Source organism: Molothrus ater, chromosome 8 (genome assembly GCF_012460135.2).
Source record: "Molothrus ater isolate BHLD 08-10-18 breed brown headed cowbird chromosome 8, BPBGC_Mater_1.1, whole genome shotgun sequence".
Classification (NCBI taxonomy): domain Eukaryota; kingdom Metazoa; phylum Chordata; class Aves; order Passeriformes; family Icteridae; genus Molothrus; species Molothrus ater.
In genome coordinates, this window is record NC_050485.2 from 25,322,389 (window position 1) to 25,342,569 (window position 20,181).

General features: G+C 38.9%; 1 protein-coding gene across 3 annotated transcripts in view; it reads right to left on the bottom strand.

The window, feature by feature from the left end:
- Positions 1–20,181, bottom strand: part of SORCS1 (sortilin related VPS10 domain containing receptor 1) — a 257,487-nt gene that overhangs the window by 125,236 nt on the left and 112,070 nt on the right. For all 3 annotated transcript variants that reach the window (XM_054515529.1, XM_036385254.2, XM_036385255.2), the window contains exon 3: positions 16,717–16,816. In XM_054515529.1, coding sequence (XP_054371504.1) covers positions 16,717–16,816 — 100 coding nt within the window. The remainder of the gene's footprint in view (positions 1–16,716; positions 16,817–20,181) is intronic.

A 20,181-nucleotide genomic window follows, 5' to 3' on the forward strand; every position in this document is an offset into this window, starting at 1 on the left:
AAAGCAGAAGTGGGTACTAGAGCCACAGGCAGCAACTGACCTCCTAACAAGCAGGGAGGTATGAAAAAGACAGCAAAGTCTGGGAAGTGAGGATCTGCAGCTTTACTTTTAGTGTAAAAGCTGTGGAGCATTCCAAAGAGTTGTGTCCTGTGGGTGCAGCAGAGATCAAGGTGTCTGATTTCTGCAGCTGCATTCTGTGTGAATCAGAGATGGCCACATTTGTGGGGTCAGGGCACTTTAACAGCTGAGACAGGAGGTGCTGAAGGCCTGGACAGGAGCATTAGCCCTGCAGCCAGCTGGGAAAGGTGGCATGTTAGAAACAGAAGTGCAAAAAAAAAAAAAAAAGTCACTGGGCTTTGACACAACTTGAACAGAAAACCTGGCCTGATACAAACCAGCTTTATGGCTCCCTACAGCTGGAGCCATAGGATGGATGGAGCTGCTCCTCCTTCCTAATGGCCACCACCTACAGAGCCAGTCATCTGGATCAAAGAGGAGTTGCCATGCTGCCCTTCAGTAGTCCTCTTAATCCACAGCAACACACTAAAATAGCATCTTTAAGGCAGCTCAGGAAGACATCTCCTGCTCCTCTCTCTAGCATTAACATTTCAAAAGCAAATAAATCCTGATTCACAGAAAAGGACTCAATGTCCCCACAGACAGGCTCATGCAGTGAGTTATTTGGAAGTGAGCAAGGCAGACACTGAGTTTTGCTGGTTCAGACCATCAGGGATGTGTTTCACTCCACAGCAATGAAGGGAAAGCTCGAAGGGAGCAGGATCCAGTGCATACCCAAGTGTGGGTGAGTTCAGGCAAACCCCTACTAAATTTATAGTAAAGAATACAGGATCTATAAATGGATCTATTCATTACAGCAGTACCTGAGTAACTGCTGTAGCTGTAGTGTGTAGCTATACTTAGCAACACAGCTCTGATGAGAAAAGTTACAGTTCCCAGACCCTGACAAGGGAAAAGAAATGAGGAGACCATCAGAGCATCCACCATCTGTGTCTCCCCACTTGTCAGAAACTTAGGCCAGCAGACTTTGGTTCACTTAGTAGAGAAGGAACACATCTTCTGTTTAACTCTTGAGAAGCCAGGGAAGCTAGACACATATAAACCTTCACAGATCCTGTCATCAGGGACTTCAGAAAAAGCCCAGCTGAAGTCAATGATAAAGTAAAGCAGTATTGGGCAGGATCAAACAGCTGGATCTCTTCATCTGCAGGTCAGAATATCACCAGTAGACCTATGATACCCAAACTGTGACACAAAATTCAACTGCAAGAAATCCTGCAGCACGCATCCAAAAATGATGTTACACTGCTTCACGGTCCAGTGGGCAGCCCAAACCCTGAAATAAGCAAGAAGAGACTTCTCTAAAAACAGATCTGTGCTGTTATAGAGCCTGTCAGGTCTATCTTGCAATGCCGGGGAGCCATCTCCAAACTCCCAGCTGATAAAGCATCTCCCAGCTTCCCTGTCCCCCTACTGTGCAATGTGTGTGGGATGAACACTCCAGGGGGTGGGACAGTTGGTCTCTACAAGTCCACCCTTCCCTCTTTGCTCTATCTGTAATATGTATGATTACACACGTGTGTGTGTATTCCACCAGTATCACACTGCACTTACATCTCTAGAATGCACTGGCTAAATTATTTATGCTAAAAACTCATGCTACCACTGTTGCAAGTCATGCCAATAACTGTTCAAAGACACCATTCACAAATACTCCCTCCAGCTGAGTTTGATAAAGGATAATTTATCATTTTTAATGATTGAAAAATCAAGCACCAGGAATCAGAGTCACATGTGATTCAACCTTATCACAAGAGATTCTCTGTTTTGTTTGGCCCTATAAATCTTGTATATTCTGCTGACTTTCCACTGATTTAGCAAGTGCACATGTTCTCAGCAGTATTTTAACCAAGTTTGGAACCTTCTGAGGAAAAAGCATTGTCAAATTCACAGGACAAAATGTTAGGATTTACACTGGGACTCGGATTCCCATTTTACCAGTGGTTGTAGAGATCTAGACAAATTATTTAATGGTTTTAGACCTTTTTTGTCTTCCCATCAGTTGTCTGGTCTTGAAGTATTAGTTTGCCAATGTGTGTACATAGCTGTGTACAAAACTACAAGATTTTGTATCTATTTCTTTTAATTGTCTTGAATACAGTAGAACATACACAAGACATCATACACCTAATGACATCTGAGTAGCATATGAAACCAATAAATGTTAATTATGTGGGGTTATACATGGAGCTTGAGTAAAAATCTGTATGAAATACAAAAAATTATATTTATCAGGGTAACCTCTGTAACACCTCAAAGGTATAGAGGTCCTAACACTTACTGAAATGATGCATTAGAATCTGAAGTCCAGTATGTTGCCTATAAGCTCAGGCTCAATCCACAAGCTCAGAAAGAAACTTTTACCTTCTTGTGAAATATTTTACTCTGGTTTTCTGTGCTGCAATGGCAGGAGACTGCAAGAGGAACCTTTTCTGACATGCTAAGAAGAATAATTTAATTTTGCATTCAAAATGAGTCTTTTTATTGACTTCAGTGGATTTGGGATCAAGATCTGAGACTAGTAAAATGAATGTTAACCAAGTGAGAGCCTGTGTGGCTGATTTTCAAACCGTGGAATACCGATTAAAAATGAGATCCATGACTTACAAAAAGCTTTGATAAATTTGCATTTAAAAGCTTGTAAACCATTCCCAAGACAGGCTTGGATTCTTTTTTCCCAAGTTTTCCTTCTAATTCACTTAGTAATCTTCTCTGTGCATCCATATTTTCAATTTATAATGGACCTTGTTCTTATTTTCACCAAAGACTACAATAATGCACTACATTAGTAACTCTGATTTAAGAAGGGTAAAAAAATCTTGTTTAACATAAAAATTAAACATTTATTTTTCAAATTACTCCAGCTATAATCACAACTAAAATCAGAGCAAAACATATTAATTATTCTGATTATTACTCAGCTTAACATGGCTACAGACTAATAATTAGATTTCATTGCATAGAAAACTTCTGGGTTTCTGCTTTACTATCATTTATTGTAGCTATTTTAACTTATACTACTACACAGAACAGGCACATTTCAGAGACATGCAACAGGTTTTAAATGGGCATATTCTCAACACTGCAAGAAGCAATGTCACCTCAGGGTGCTGGGGTAGCAGAGATGAAGCCTCCACTTCCTTTATGTCCTTGAATTAGAACATTGGTGGCCACATGAAAGTAGTTTCTCTCTCAAATGTAAAGTCCTGTCTAAATGCAGCTTTTAAGAGTCAATAAATGCTTTTACTAACTGAACACTGAAGTGTAAGCGAATTTGCCTTTTAATGACCATAAAATATACTACCCTTTCCAAATATCCTTGCTGGGGATTACACATTTATGACAAATATTAACATAACTAAGTTAAGTATCCTCTTGAAAAAAATACCTCTAATTTTGCTGTAGTTATTGGGTCTGCTTGTTGTGTTTTTTTACTGCAGACCTCCAGACTACACTTAAAATTACTTTGCTGATCACTTGAATTTATTAAAGTTCTCAAAACTCTGTGCAGGAACAATGCTGCCAATTTCTGTTCTCTCAGGCATTTTTTAGGTTGGCTAATTACATTCTCTCTGCCTAAATTTCCCCTGCAGCTTAGGAAAGAGATGGTTTCCTTCTTCCTTTCCACACAAATACTTTCTGCAGCTTCCATACCTGCTGTTAGAGAGGTTCAAATACATTCTGACCCAGAAGAAGAGATATTTCAGGTACAATAGAGAAAGGAAATGGAGATATTTTTGTTTATTTCACTGCTTCTTAGAAATGTTAGCTTATGCCAGCTGAGACAGGCTACCAGGTGTTTTTGCATTTGTGTGTGCTTGTTTGCAGAGCCCTTTCACATACTCAAAGAAGGGAAAAACTTATTTTTCCTACTCTCCACAAATCAGTGAGGTGGAATATTTTTTTTCTGGATTGAAACACATTAAGGAGGAGACTTTCATGTGAAGAATATTCACTGAAGGTGCTGGCTGAGAGCTGGGTACCTGCCTGACCCTCTGTGAGAATCACTCCTTCCACCACCATTAACTCTGCCCGTGGTCACAGCCAGCCTGCCCCTGGAGAGCCCCAGCAAAGAACCCACCTGCCATCAAAGCCTGACCCAGGAGGGAGAAACATGGACTAATTTCACTTTAGATTAAACTCAAGCTGGACCACAGCAGCCTGCAGTGTGAATGATTCGACAGATTACCGAGTAATATTTTATGACATTTAGGGATGGATTTTTCAGAAGGATGAGGCATTTATTTCTTCTGAGGTTTTGCATTTTAAGGAGAGAACAGCATTTCCATTGCTCGGATTTTGAAAGCAGACAAACTGAGAGAGAGAGAGAGAGAGAGAGGGTTTTTATTTTTAAACTCTCTCCTCCCTCCCCAACAAAAATAATGTTGTTTTCTTTTGATGAATCTGCTTCACTTATTTACAGTTTGATTAAATATTGGTGCAGCAAGCATAGGAAATATCTTTTTACTGAAAGACATGTTTTTTCTATCTCAAGAGGTAGAGACCATATATCTCTCACACAGCAGTAATACAAAGATGCGTATAGTATAATGTAGCGCCTATTCATGTAATTCCAAACAGAACATATACACACAGCTTTAGTATGGCTGTAATGTAGATATATTGAACAATATTAACCTTCTTTATAGTGGGAACATACTTTTTATTATGCACATGAATTGACTATTAATAAAAACTGTTTGCACTTATACAGCACCTCACCCCAAAAAACTCAGTGAGATTTTCTCAGTGAAATACATTTCTGTTTTGCTGAAGTCAGAAGCTACCACCTCCAAGTGCAAAGCTTCAATGCAGCTTTTTCAAAGTTATGTGTTAAATGAGAAAGCAGGTAAAAAAATAAAAAGTTATAGATTTTGGTTTTTTTACATTTGTTAAAGTCACCTCTCCACTCCCATAGATATGAAAATAACTCAGTTAACTTGAGTACTGACATCTGTGGAGACACAGTGACACAGGTTGTAGTCACACAAGGAGCACTCCAAGTTCCTGACAGGTGTTGTGACCTGCATTGAGGTCTGTGCCCCTTTTGGTGGTGGCTGAATTAGCTGAAGGATACCCTGGGCTGTGCCAGCCTAGGTTTAGTCACTCTGGGATCCTCCTCATCAACCCAGGGGTGGTTTTGTCATGGAGGTGCCCAAACAAAATAAAACTAGTTACAGATTTGGCTGTGTCTACAGTGCCTTCAGGGACCTAGCTAAAGAAAGAATTTAAACTTCAATTTCTCCTGACTTAGCCCCACAAGGCTACATTGCTAAACATGCAAACTTGTTACGGTACATCTGTTGTCCAAATGGTGGAAAAACCAACTAAACTCAGACTGCCTGCAGGTCCTGCCTGGCTGCAAACACCAGAAACACCCTCAAAGAGCCACTTCATGGCTGACTTTTCTGATCCACATCAACCATTTGGTGAGTATCAATCACATACTTTTAGCTTAGATTATCCTCACTGAAAGCAAGGGAATCCCAAAGCACCAAGAAGCAAGGGTTTGGGTTTTTTTCCCTCCCTGAATTTCCTTTTAGCACAGGCTTGGCATGTTTGCAAATCTCACCTTCAGGGTAGGCTTAAATTCACTCTTGAAAGACACTGAGGTGGCAGCCACACTTACATAAGAGCAGCTGTACACAGCATGATTTCAGTGGCTGCAACGTCACAGGAATGCTGTGACAAGCACAGCACTTGCTGCTTGCCCGTTAAGATAGACTGCTTGATCATTATCAACCACCAGGAGAGAAAAATTTCTTTTATCAATATTATTCTACTGTTTATTTAGAGACGAGCTGCAGGCATACTCAAGGAAGAAAGGAATACCTATCCAGTGTATTGGCATACAAGAAAGGACAGGATCTGAGGCTGAAGAGAGTTGTCAGCTACACAGCCCTTGCTCCCCTCAACTTTCAGAGCACAGGATTTTTACTAGCAAGGTCCACAGCATGTTTCTCCTACAGTTGCTGGAAAACCTTTTCTGTAAAATAATTGGGGCACATTAGCTGAAGGAAGAGGACAAAAAGAGGAAGGAAATAAGCCATATGACCATACAAAACATATCTATTCTTCACTTGGATTTTTCTTATATTCCTGATGACAATTGAGAGAGAGATTAAACTAAAAGTCTCATTAAAATGTTGTTGTCCCCAAGGTATATACAGATGTGGTTTGGAATTTTCACTCCTGCCATCTTTAGAAAAGTTTCAGTAATAATGAAAAGGAGAGGAAAACCCAACAAGTTCAACCAGGCAAAGAGCCAGAGCTCCAATTACAGCAAGTAGGATGGGAAGAGTAATAGATTTTAATTGGTGCCCAAGGGGGGAAAGTCAGTCTCTCTGCAACAATTGGAGCCTTTGGTGGTAATTGACTGAATGCTCCTGTGAGAGCTTGCAAATGGCAGCAACACACTTGAAACAGCAGCATCAGAAAAGGTTTGGCATCCTGGAGCACATGGAAAAGTTTTGCTGGTGGAGGTAGTACAGAAAGACAACAGTGAAACACTTGAACAAGGAATGTGACCTGGGAGACAGCTCTCAGCTCTAAGGTTTGATATGGCAAGACATATTTTCATTAGAGAAATTTATTTAAGTTTAAAAACGAATATTGCCATGCCAGCAGTTTGGAGCAGCAATGATTTGTCCACTGCTACACTGAACCATTGAATGCTGACTTAAGCTTCCTCTATTCCTCTATAACCTAGTGCCACTCTGCCAAACAGGGTCAAACTATTGGTGTCTTTCTTTCTGCACCTTTTTTTTTTTTTGTGAAGGGGTTTGTTTATATTTTTAAGCAATACAAATGAAGGGCACAAACTTGCACAGGTGAATTGTGCAGTTTGTGATTCCCTCTCAGAAAGAAATGGTATAAAAGGAGATCTGGAAGATTGTGATCTTCCAAGATCACAAGAATTAGGAGAAAAGATGATTTTGTGGCTAGGATTTCAACCAAAATCCTGTGTTCAGTTTCTCTCAGCAGCTGATTATTTTTTGACCTTAGAAAAACATAGATTTTATCTCATTCATAAAATAGGACTGACAATAATTCTCCTGAACTACCTATTAACAAAAAAAAAAAAAAAAAAAAAACATGAATGAGCAAAGGACTCAAGTAGAAGCAGAGAAACAGAGAAACTGCCACACTTTCTTCCCCAGTTGATACTAACTGGGTTCATCTGCAATTGTTCTTTACTTTCTGGGAGCTGAGCATTCGGGAGGACATATGGATGTGTTTGTGTTTCTCTCTTCATGCCAAAAGCTAAGCACAAACTGCTGTCATTCAGATTTGCTAAGCTATTACACTGATTGTTTACCATTAGTAATAAATGGAAGACAAGTTGTACACCAGAACCCAAAGGAACAGATTCTGTTCAAACACAGAGAAAAAAAAAAATCTCTTCCCATAAATTCTTAACTTATAAATAGGACAGAAGAATCTTGGTCTTGATGCAGAAGGGTGAGTCACAGTAATATGATTTTGTGTTTTCAGGGCTGCATAATGTCCAGGAACAGCTGTGAGGCCATTGCCATGCTTATTATCAAGGAATTACTTCTAATGGATTGTCCTCACCAGAAAGCTACATCCAGAGCACACAACATGCTCAAGAGCAGAGTTCACAGAAATTGCCTATGAGGAAACAAAGAGAGATCAGCAACACAAGGCTAAATCCTCTAAAACATTTTCTGTCTGAAAAAAAACCCCAAACCCACAGAAAAATAATATTCAAACTCTGTGCAATGTAGTGTGCAAAGGAGCCCTAAACCAGGGAAAGGTGATTTTTTTTTCAACCATATCTGATGAAGATAGATCTTCTAATTCTGCATTGTGATTAGGCATCATAAATTAAGGTTTTGTTGGTAACTGTGCAGTTGCATGGAGAACTTATTCCACAGCTTTCTGTCTGTCTTTGGTCTGTGTGGAAGAAGATACTGAGCAAACACATAAGTGTCTCATCACTCCACAAGAGAGACAAAACCCTGAGAAATGCCTGCACACAAAGAATTTGTAATGCAAGGACCAGATCCCAGTTCCCTTCTAATTCTCCTTATTACCTCTAATGAAGGAATTAGGTACATAGGACTGGAGACTGAAGAGATTTTATATTTACACAGAGGCAGAGATACCCAAATGCTTATGTGCAGTGGAGAATTCAGTATTTTGAATTGAAGCTGTTCAGAGCAGACTTTTAACAACAATAGAATCAGCAAAGTGATTAAAAATGTAATTTAGGTATTATTATTATTATGTTCTACTGTTTTCAGTAGAATTTATCTTGGTAAATCTCTAAAGATTTTTAAAAGGAAATATTTCAAAACAAAATGGCTTTAGCTTTTTGCACCCAAAACATTGTTATTCTAACATCAATCTCTTCAAGACAGAAAAGTCTTAGATGACCTCAGCAGAAAAAAAATACTGTTTTGACTAGGAATAAGTGCTTTCAATTAATGTGATCTTTTTTCTTTCTCTAAATAACAAAATCCATTATTCATAACATCTATATGCAATACAAAACTGCAAATTTGATTTTTGCTCGTCAAATACTGTGTTAATTTAAATGTTTCTGTAAAACATTATCTTTTGAAAATATTTCACCAGCTTTTTAACTGCAGTGTCAGTTTAAGAAAAAGCAACAAAAGTGTGTTGGCTGACAGATTTATGGTAACAGTTGGCCACACTCAAAATTTACTACCAAGTATTTCTCTCAAATCCTCACATGTTCTTAGCAAATGTGCACAGAAACACTGTGAAGGTACAAGTGTGACCTGAAGCATTCACCATGGTATGATTTCACTCCCCTATCCATGAAAAAATGTTTATGAAACAGTGGTCTAGGGTTTGACCCATTGATTTAGATAGAATACATGGCAAGAACTCCTCTGATAGTTCTTTGTGAATGTGTTTTGGGTAATGTCAACCTCAACACCACCCTCAGCACTGCCTCCAACAATTGCTATTGCCATTGCTCTGCTTCCTCAACAGCTTTCTCTCCTTTGCTCTCACTTATCCCTAAAATAGTTACCTTTACAGAAACACTGACTACGTTTCAGTCCTTCTGAATGTGGTGGAAGAGATTCCTCCACAGAAAAACTGAGTTTGTGCAAATTTGTGGGAGACCCATGCCCATCTGAAAGCCACGTCGTGGCAGACAGAAATAGAATTAATTCTGTTTATTCCCACCCACAGCCTGCCTATGCCATTACTCTCACAGCTGTGTGATAAGCATTGTATTTTCCTTGCTTCCCAAGCTACATGCGTTTCCTAGATGTTTTAATTCCTTTTTTGACTGCTATTGAGAAAGAGGTGGAGAGATGGGAATCAAAAAAACACAATAGAAAAGATACAGATTACAGTGCCTTATTTTCAGTCAGTTCTGATCCTTGAATTCTCTGTTTGGTGTTAAATTTGACTCTTTTTTTATTATTATCATTATTATTCTGGCTCTGGAAAACCTCTCTTTGTCCTTCCAACAAGAAACCTAAGCCTTTCACTTAGTAGTGCCAAAGCCTTTCACTTAGTAGCACCAAAAGGAAAAGGCCATTTATGGTTTTTGCAATATCTTTTTCAGACCAGACACTTAATTATTCCCATTTTCTCCACAAAGCTTGGCTGCCTCCTCAAGGACCTCTTATTCTCAATTTGAAATATGAGTCATCACTTGTTGGTCTCTAGTTCTCATGCTATTTGCATACAAGTGAAATTCCAAATTTTCTTAGCAGTAGATGGCTTTCTAATTGCATCCATTAATCTTTGCCATCACTCCCCTCTCTCTGCATTTACTAGCTCTTATCAATCAGAAGTTTAATAATCAAGAATATTTTTCTTCTTTATTTTCCTCACTTGCTTCTCCCTGTACTCCAAGCACAGCTAGATAGAAGGCAAAACCCTCGAGTATCCTTTAATTTCATCATTCATTTCTGCATAGCAACATATCTAGACTGCAGAAGGAGTGAGCAGTTGCAATCGGCTGGCAAACATGCCCTACAGATTACACAATCTGCTAATGAACAGATAGAATTTGCTGCAGGCCTAGCAAGAGAGGGTTGAGTGGTCAATATTCAAACAACATTTCGGGGTTTTTTACATTATCATTTCCAAAGTGCCACAAAACAGCCATTATTGGGTTATGTCACAGTACCATGTTCTTTTTCCCTTGAAGGTGAACTTCCAAAGATATATAGTATGAAGACAGCTTCCAAATTTCACGACCAAAAAGTATGTTCCTACCATGGCACAACGGGGAAAGAAGATAAAAGAGATTTAGTTATGTATCTTTAATACCTCTAAACCCAGAAGGTAACTGAAAAAACCCCACTGTACATATTTTTAGCCCAACTTTATGGGACACTGAACAAACTGATTTTCAACTGCTTGGGACCAGTTTTTCATAGGGAAAAAAAAAATCAATATTATGGCAACTGGCTTTCTTCCTGGTTTGAACAGCCTGTCTTACTTATGGAAATGGATGGAGCTACAAGTTTGAGGCTATGACAGGTCTGTTCTTGCTCTGCCATCAATCCTAGCTGCCTGTTTATGGCCTGCAACTAACATTGCTCCAGTGCTCTCTAAGCTGCTGGCATGTATCCTTCCTTGCCAAAAGGGGTATCATCTGTTCCAGAGTACTTGGTACATCACAGAGGAATTAAAAAGGGATAAAAGAATTGAAGGACATTCAACAAGAGATTATCTTGCATAAATTTTAATTGTCCAGTTTGCAGAAAACAGGGAACAGACTCAGAAGGGAAAGAACACTTTTGAAACTCTAAAGTTGGATTTCGTGGCTTGTACCTCCCTATCATTGGTTTCAACACCCAGTGTGCCCTTGGAGACTTCCATGAGATACAAAGGCAGACTGTGGTGCTACTCTGAGTGAGGAAATGTCAAAACTGCCACTATATTTGATAGGCTTACAAGAGCAGAAGTGGAATAAATGGGCTTTGATTTCACTTCATATCCAAGAAGAGATATGGATGTAGAGTAATGGCAAGGGCTTTGTGTGTAATGCTGTTGTGAGAGCTGTCATGTACTGCAGCCATGAATCAGAAAGTTTGGTAGCAGATGCTGCCGACACTTCAAAAGTAAAAATATTCACTTTGAAAGATGAGGCTCTGCCTTCAGTTTGTTAATATGGACCAAATTATTGTTAATTATTTGTTTTCCCACAAACTCGGTATTAAAGACAGCACCAGCTTTACAGTGACACATCTTCACTGTCTCCAGAGAAACTACCCAACTGCCAGATCACATCCAACAGATGTGAGCAACAATCCACCTTTCTAAACTAGTAAAAAGCTATCCTTGTTTGTGTGTGAGATGGGAGGCAGAAAAGACAGTCTATACTTGTTTATCTGGTTCACAGTTAGCACTACTCTTGAATCTAAAGGTATTACAAGCAAAAGTGAAAACTGTAATTGCATTAACCCAAGGACATCTCAAGATTATCAGATTTTCCAGTTACTACCACCAGAGGCTTGTAAAGCAGTTGACTTAATCCATCATTATTGCTGAACTGCAGAAAATTAAAGACCTCTTAATTCTCAGTGTGACACATCCCTCTTCCCATGGGTAGGGAACTGTTTGCATGTGTACTGTGCTATCCATTGAACCACCCTGCAGCCCAAGATAATCCCTTGTAGGTTTTCAACCCTTTTCAGATGGGGTGGAATCTTTAGCTCAAACTGCTGAATGAAACAGATTTAGGCCACTGTATTTAGAGAAAAAATTCTCTGAAGCAAATTATGAGGCTATAAAGAATCATTAATTGTGGTCATAGCATAGGAGACATTTCATTCACCATCCTCTGTTATAGAGCATTTAATCCAAACAGAAGTTTCCATTTGAATAAATTTATGTTTTGATCTCCAAAACAGTACAGGACAAGGTGGCTCCTCCCTTTAAAAAGGTATAAAAACATTCTCAGAGAACATCTCCTTGAAATCTTCTGTTCACTGCAACATTTCAAAAAAAAAAAAAAAAAAAAAGAGCAAAAGACAACCCCCTTCCCCCCCAAAAATACAACCCAAAAAACCCAAATGCAAAAAAAACACCAACCCAAACCCCCAAACAATTCCAACCATTCACATATGCCTTTTTGGTCTCTTATGACTGTCTCTTTGAAAGCTTGACTCACAGCCTGCAGCTAACAAGGACCTTTCCTTCCAAATAAAAAGAGAAGAACAAGAAAATAATTGCTTTTATCTCAGCAAGAGTGGACTGCAATCACACAATGTGCATGACTGACAGAGGCTGGTTTCCCACTGTGCCTAATTTGCTAAGGATGCCATCCCTTGACCACCACAGGATTGACTTAGTCCACAGTGAGGTGTGCTCAGAGCTCTGCTGAGCTCTAACCTCTCCAACACAAACTGAAAGCCTTCACACCAAGATTTACAGAGGCTACAAGGAGGACACGGCTGGAAATAACTGTTTTTCCTTGACTGAAAAAATCAACACCTGCCCTCACATCAGAGTTCTGAAAGTTTCATAGCGAGGCAGGTCAGAAATAGAATTTTTAGAAGTGTTCCCAAACTGATTTTAGCAACTGAAGATAAGCAGACGCCTGAGAGGTTCCACAATGCCAGGTGGAGCTGTTCACCTCTGTGGACATTTTCCACAACCCTTAGAAGAGTGGGTACACAGGCAAGTGTAAAGCACACAGCTCCAGGTCTTAACCTTTATACAAAAGGGCAGTTTACATTTCACAAACAGAACTTCCCTAAAGCAAATCAACTGGCCCAATACCACAGGATAGAAAGTGGCAATCAATCATTCCCATTTCAGCTAATAAGGGTAAATTTTCTACTGTCTTGACAAATAGAAACTTCTGCCAATTATTCTGTGTGAACCACCAGCCAATGCTAGAAAGAACAGAAGACTAGGCTGCCATTCCTTTAATTTCCTTTCATTTAAAACTCATTATTATAAATAAATTTGAAGTAGTGGGGACCTAGCCAGCATTGAAACCCAAGCAATTCTATTTACAATAAATATCTGCTATCTTGGTGCTACACACTCACCAGGACAATGCTTAACACACTGTGATAAAGGTGATAAACACAAGCAGTGAATATCAAGGAAGAAGAAGGCATCTATAGTCCATTCATCTTTAAAGAGAAAGAAAAAGGTAACACTATTCCACACGGCAATTAAAATCTGAACAGTTGGAGGAATAAAGCAAAAAAAAAAAAAAATCAAGGCAGGCCGGTGGAAAGGGAGAGAATAAAATGAAACAAACAAACAAACACTACAACAAAAATCAAAAATGCAAACCCACAGGAAATATCTGATGCACTAGTCCTATTAATAGCATAAGAGTCACTGGCAGATACTATCACCCAGCATTTGTTAATTAACTGAAGATTCACAGATACAGGGGGCTTGAAAGTGGAAAGAACAAATGGGCTGCACAAACTGGCTCTTTGCAGAGAGCACTGTGCTTCCTACAAGGATACAGCATCTAAATCAGCACTGCCTGAGTCAGAGAAAACCTCCAGGTAAATTCTGGGGTTCCCACCAAGACCCATTCACTTTTTATGTGTGTATGTCTATGATTTTCCATGCAATGAGTAAAAACAACCTGTCTGAAAGGCTTTTATAAAGAAAGACTGCAAAGCTTAGTGCATGTGACTTTCTAGGAAAATGAACGACACACTTCTGTGAAAACAGAATTTCAAGGTATCCACTTGGATTTATATTTTATTTTAATTTGTAACCCATCAGCATTATTCCCAAACACTATTTCTTCATGTAGAAGCATTCAAATAATTTTCTTTCTCATCACAGAAGGCTCTATGAACCTAACAAATAAACCAATGTTGACATACCTAAGCCTAGGGATTTATTGCACATTGCACATGTCTCTTCTGGAGACTTGTTGACAAATACTCAAACAGGCTCTGTGTCTTTGGCAAGATCCATGTGGTACATTTTTTACCCCCTGATCTGTGTCATCTGTCATATGACCAGGTAGCACAGTAATTCAGTAAAAGAAAAGAAAACTAAAAAATGTTTCTACTTCTCTTTGCCAGGACTTATACATCACTATGTTAGTAACCACTTTCTGTCATTTCCTTTGGAAAATATTGCAATTCAGAAAAATGCCAAGCAACAGCAGTAGGTCGTCAGTTTAAATTGTAAATAATGATTGACTTTGTTCTAATTTTTTTTTCCCAAGCATCCTTTTAGAATATGACATTGCCTGTGATGTCTGGTTAAAGGATTTAATTTTGTTCAATAAAGAGACATGAATTGGAAGTCAAAAGCTTTTAGAAATAAATTGGCATGCATGGGCTGTGGGAAGCTCTGCAAATACTGGGTATTTATAGACCCATTTTTTTTCTAGATGGAGAAGAGCAAATAAATTACAACAAACAATTTATTCAACATGATGTTGTTTGTTCATTTCCAGAATGTGAAAATAATCAGAAATTCATGAACAAATCTATCAATTATTTTAATAAATCCAATTACATGCATTCTACCGTTCACTGTTCTAAGTGCTCTGCTTTGCAAAGAGACAAGACACATAAATGGTACACTTGCTTTCTTTCATCACAAGCAATCAGTCCTGAGTCAGCTAAGTTCAAAATTTACCTTCTGTTTCAATGGAACTACTCCTAAAAGTTAAATGTGTGCTAAAAGAATTATTTTTTCTTTCCAAAACAAGGCAACTTCAGTAAGTGAGGTACATGCTGACCCCCCTTACGGATCACTGCTGTAGCAAGGTCTCTCATCTAATAACTTCAAGATGAAAAATTTTCTTTTCCACTACTGAAGAAGCCTTTTCTCTCTGCCAAGGAAGGCCTTGTGGAACAAAGGACATTGAAGGCTGCAGCTGTAGTGGTAGAAATCAGCACATACAACTAATATTTAGGGAAAACACGCTGTTAGCATTTTCCCAACGCTAACTGCAGCAGTGTATAAGGGTACAAGGGTACCCTTAAGGGTACAAGTTCTATAAAATTCATGGACTTTAGAGTAGTTGAGTCCTAAATTTTAAAAGTATTTCTGCAGCTATCCACCCAGCCAACATCAGTGAAACAAGATGCAACTTTCAAAGTGATCAGAGTTTCTGAAAGTGTTATCAGAGTTTCGGGGAGGAGAGGGGATCAGGTCTTAGAAGCCACAGATTCTTCCTTGGTGGCAAATTTTTTAAATGTTTCCTTCAGCTTTTCATTCCACAGCAGGTGTAATAAAGACCTTAAGCTTCAGTATTTTTGCTTTCCCTGTAGAAGTATTCTTAGTGCGGACACATGCCATGCCCTCTTAGCCTCGGGGGACTATTTGGGTGTCTAAAATTAAATGTTTATTGACAGAATGGCCTGATGTTCTACAGAAACAGCATAAGGAGGGCCTTCAGAAATTCTCTCTGCAAGCCTAACTCTGCTCCTGCTAAAATAAACGTTGAAAAATTCAATCTTTCCACCAGACCATTACCTAGGTCCTCTCATCCCAGGTGTTGCAGCTTTCCTCTGGCACTGGATCATATTGACTACAGGCCAACTTTACAGCAGACTTCTGCCAGAAAAGATAGTTCCACACTTCTGCCTGGAAGCTTTTTTCTTCCATCTACTTAGTTTTTGAGCTGGAAAGGGAATAGTTTTCAGGCAGGTCAGTCCTGGATCCAGCTCACCAGATGGCCACACAAACAAGGGTGCCAGAGAAGGGCAGGGAGTGGGAGGGTGCAGGATGCAGCCAGAGGTGATGAAGGTTTTCCAATGCCAGCCTGCACGTTGGCTGAAGGACATTTAAGTGATCTGATCATTTCATTCTTCAGCTCCTAGAGAAGAGCTTCATATCTTCTTGAGGGTCAGTATCAATGAGATGACATCTCTCCACTAATTTGGAGCTATTAATTGCAATTTAAACTGCTAAGCATTGTCCTTTCTGGTTAGGACAGCTCCCTCTTCCTTTCACAGTTTGTCTTAAAGAACACATAATTGTTTCAGTGTAGTGAGAACAGCATTATAGTGACCTCAGCTGCCCAAATACACCCAGACTCTACACCTAGGTGAGTCTACTAACATTTTCTGCCAGTGCAATTCAGCTTTGCCTGTAGTGACTCAAGGACTAAGAAACAAGGAGTAGAAAATGAAAAATTTTGTCAAAAACATCTCAAAGAAGGCATCCAGATTCCTTTCATGAATATGTCAGCATTATAAATTCATAGTAAAGTGTTAGTCACTAGGGTGTCTGAATGATTAAAACCTTCTGGGCTTCAAAGGCATTTCCTCTGCAGGAATTTGTCACATCCTGTTCAGTTCACCTTTGGGAGCACTTAGAAGACAAATAATGTTACATACAATCTGGTCACTGTTAGATGCATTTCTGCCATTTTAACAAGTCTCTCTCTCTTCCAGAGAACAAAATCAACACCATCCAGAAGGTAAGCAAACAATCACATGCATGATACCTCCATTTAATAGCCAGCCATGCTTCCCTCAAGTATTACTGGTAAGTGGTATAGGTGGTACAATTTGGGTTATATTTTGATAAAGTAACACATTTTTTCCAAGGGAAGAGCTACAGAGAGATTCCTGCTACTTAAACAGTAACAGATATTGAGGAAATTAGGAGAGACCTCCAGGGCAGAAATGGCATCATAAAGGTAAAATGAGCCAACACATTGTCACCTACCTTACGCTTGTTCGTTGGGCAAACATACAAGTAGCTCAAAATAGTCTTGAGACCAACTTTATCATTCAGTTTCTCATATGTTGTCCCATAATCTGTTGACCTACAATTCAAGAGAGATTCTTGTAAGTACAAACACTTAATCACAAAACCACAAGTCACTTGGCAGCTTTTCAATATAAGTCATGCTTTAAATAGCAGAATGGCTCTCCAGAGCTTTTTCAATGATTCATGTAGTATATAATGATACTTAATTATATACACACAGCATCATGTGCATGTTTATCATTTGCATTTAAATTAGATTAGGAAAAATTCAACCAGCATCTTCCCAAAGCATCTTAAACATGCCCAATAAGAAACACTACATTCTGCATACAGAAGATAATGATTGTCAGAAATGCCAAATAGCAGACAGCAGGTTATCAATTCATCATATACTCCAAGCTTGGACTGATTTTGTTAAGATGGTTCATCTCAGCATATTCCAAAGTAGCTTCTCTAACACTGACTAGCAGAAAGGATGGACACATATGCTTTATTCTTGCTTTAAAAGCCACCATTCAGTAGAGAAAATATTTCTGAAATTAGAGTTGCTCAGAAAAACACTGACTACATATCTTGGAGAAGAACAAAGACAGTGAACAAATAAGACTCTCCAGTATCCCTGTAGGAGTTACTCTTAACATGTGACTGGAACCAAGATCAATCATCAGCAGAGCTTTTATTCATTATGCAGCTCATGCTTGCCTGAATTCTGTCCCAGTATCCCAGGGATTTAGATAATCAGCCCAGCCCAGTAGAGTTGGCATCCATAAATTGCAGAAAGGGACATGTATCTGGGTAACAGACATTCAAAAGCATAACAAACTCCTGTATCTCATCTGTAACATGTACGAGTGAGCCTATGTAGAACTTCACATGCAAGCAGTAACACAAATTTTCCCTTTTGCTAAGCACTCCAAAACCAGACATTCTGAAGTAAAATCTTGGCACTCATTATTTGCAGGTTCTCTCCTATCAGGGCAAGAGTGGCTAAATTCACAAAGGCATTTAAGACCTTTAATGCTTACTTTTTCTTTTTTTTGGTGGAATATGGAGGGTGGAACATTTCTGAATCAAGTACCATACCTACATTCATATTATAGCTTCTGGGATTTCAGATTTTGTAATCAGTACATGAATAAAACAAGAAAGCATCAGCTTAGGGTTTTATCCATGAAAGATGAATTGCACTAAAACGTGAATCTGCATTAAAGTTGAGTCTTTCTATTTAGGAACTTTATAGAAGCCTTTGCAGATATCTGCCTGCTCATATAACAACTGCCCTATGATTTATGTCTATAGATTTCTCCTTCCCTCCAATAAACACACACCCTCCTGTGTGCATGTATGACCTTTGGTGTTTAGAGCATTAACGTCAAATTCTCAGCTGCTGACTGATCTTTCCCTTTATAAGGTCATCTCTCTCAGGAGCACATATAAACTAACTGAGCTATTTCCTCAGAGGATTGAGGAGCAGGATTCTGGGCTGGTTGTTTCTTTTACTGAATATTTCAGAGATGCTCCAGAACCCAGGTGAGGGGATCCACAGCAGGGTGCTGAACACAGCCTGGCCAAGACTGCAGCTTCCCTTTGTTACCTCACCCCACCTCACCACCCACTCCTATCAGAAATGAATATTTCTGCTGCTCTGCCTAAACCCCAAAAGCTACCCTTGGTGAGGTTTCAGCTGACAAAGACATGCAAAGAGAGTAAGGACTAAATCTGACCTGCTGAGTTAGGAAAAATATATTAATGAAATAATGCTGCTTTTTCTTATACCAGTGACAATGATTTCAAAATGGGATCCTTCAAAAGGGGATAGGAGCAAAGACAATCTGAGACATAAAGCTTGTTTTGAAATTGTTCAAGAAAGGCAGCCAGTACCCCTGCCACAACACAGCAAAATTATGTCAACAGCCTATTGCAAATAGTAATCTCAGAATTGCCAGCCACTTCTTACTTCAAGTCTCTAGGCAATTGTTTTGCATTCACAGCTTTATTTACAGGTAACACTCTATACAGATGGAAGTGTGTGCTTCTGTCAACATCCATAAAAGAAACCGAAAGATTTAAAAGCTTAGAACAACATAATTTTTTTCCAGACGAACGAATTCACAAGCAATCAAAGGATCTACTATTAGATCTTACTCTCATTATTGTGTTCTAAACTGACAATAGCTAGTCCTTCTACCTTCCCATTTACCAGTTTTTTCTTTTGTCCCACTTTACAATTACCCTTAATTTTAACAGGGGCAAGGGGGGAGGGGGGGTAGAAAATGTTATATATACAAGAGCAGATAGGCATCCATAAGTGTTTTAACACAAAGAAATGGTAATATAAACATTTGCAGAGCAATGGGAAAAAAGAATTATATCAAAGGAACCATACATGGGAATAGTCCCTGCCTACATGGGAAGTCTCTGTTGGGATCTAACCCAGGCATATCACCAACCTGCATTTGTCTTATTTCTTATATATATATATAAATTATATATATATGTATATATGTACACAAGCAGGAACTGATTAGCAGCCTAGATAACGAGCTTTCTTTATCTTATTAAATGGGTATATAAAGCAGCATGAGACTCCTAACCCATAAAAACACATCAGCCATTGGATGGCCCAGGAAGCCAGCCTAACCTGGAAGAGCTGCAAAAAACAGATGCACCTCAGCAGGGTGCAGGCATTAATGACAGGGTAGGATCAACAAATTCAATCCCAGTTATCTGAAGGGGAAAGGATATGCAGCAATCAACATCTCCACATTTTGTGTGGAAGGCTGCTCCTCTGAAGTTCTACAGAGAGAAATCAGTTTTAGTCCATCTGTATAACATGAACAAGCAAATGCCTGGAGAAATCATTGTAAAGCACTAAACCCAGGACTTGCAGAGCTGAAAACACAAAAATAAACTATGCCCTCTAAATAGCTACAGCTAATGGAATAACTATATGTAAATGAGTGAACAGTAAACCTTACTTTATTGTGTCTTGAGCAGATGTGTGTTGCAACGGTGTCTCAAATTGTTTGGGGGGAGAAGGGGGATGTGAGTGGTACATTGTGGATGTCATTGAAAGGCAGATGACAGTAGAAGAATAACATTCAGAAAATTAAAGTATTTATATTCAATTCTGAACTTCACACCTGTCCCACCATATTAGTTGTAATTGCTATCATTAAATCCCAAATTTTACCAGTAGCTGTTTAAAATCCAACTCCCTATTTTTCCAGTAAAGCGGAAGACAATGCAAGAAGATAAACATTTTCAAGATTACTAGCTCATTTCACAGTATAAAAATGTACCAGAATTGTGGGATTGAAGCTCTGGCCTTCCCAGTAATAAATTAAAACAAAACTAGAAACATATAGAATAATTTCTGTTTTGCAAACTATTTGCAAGAAAGCTGACATTTAATAACTT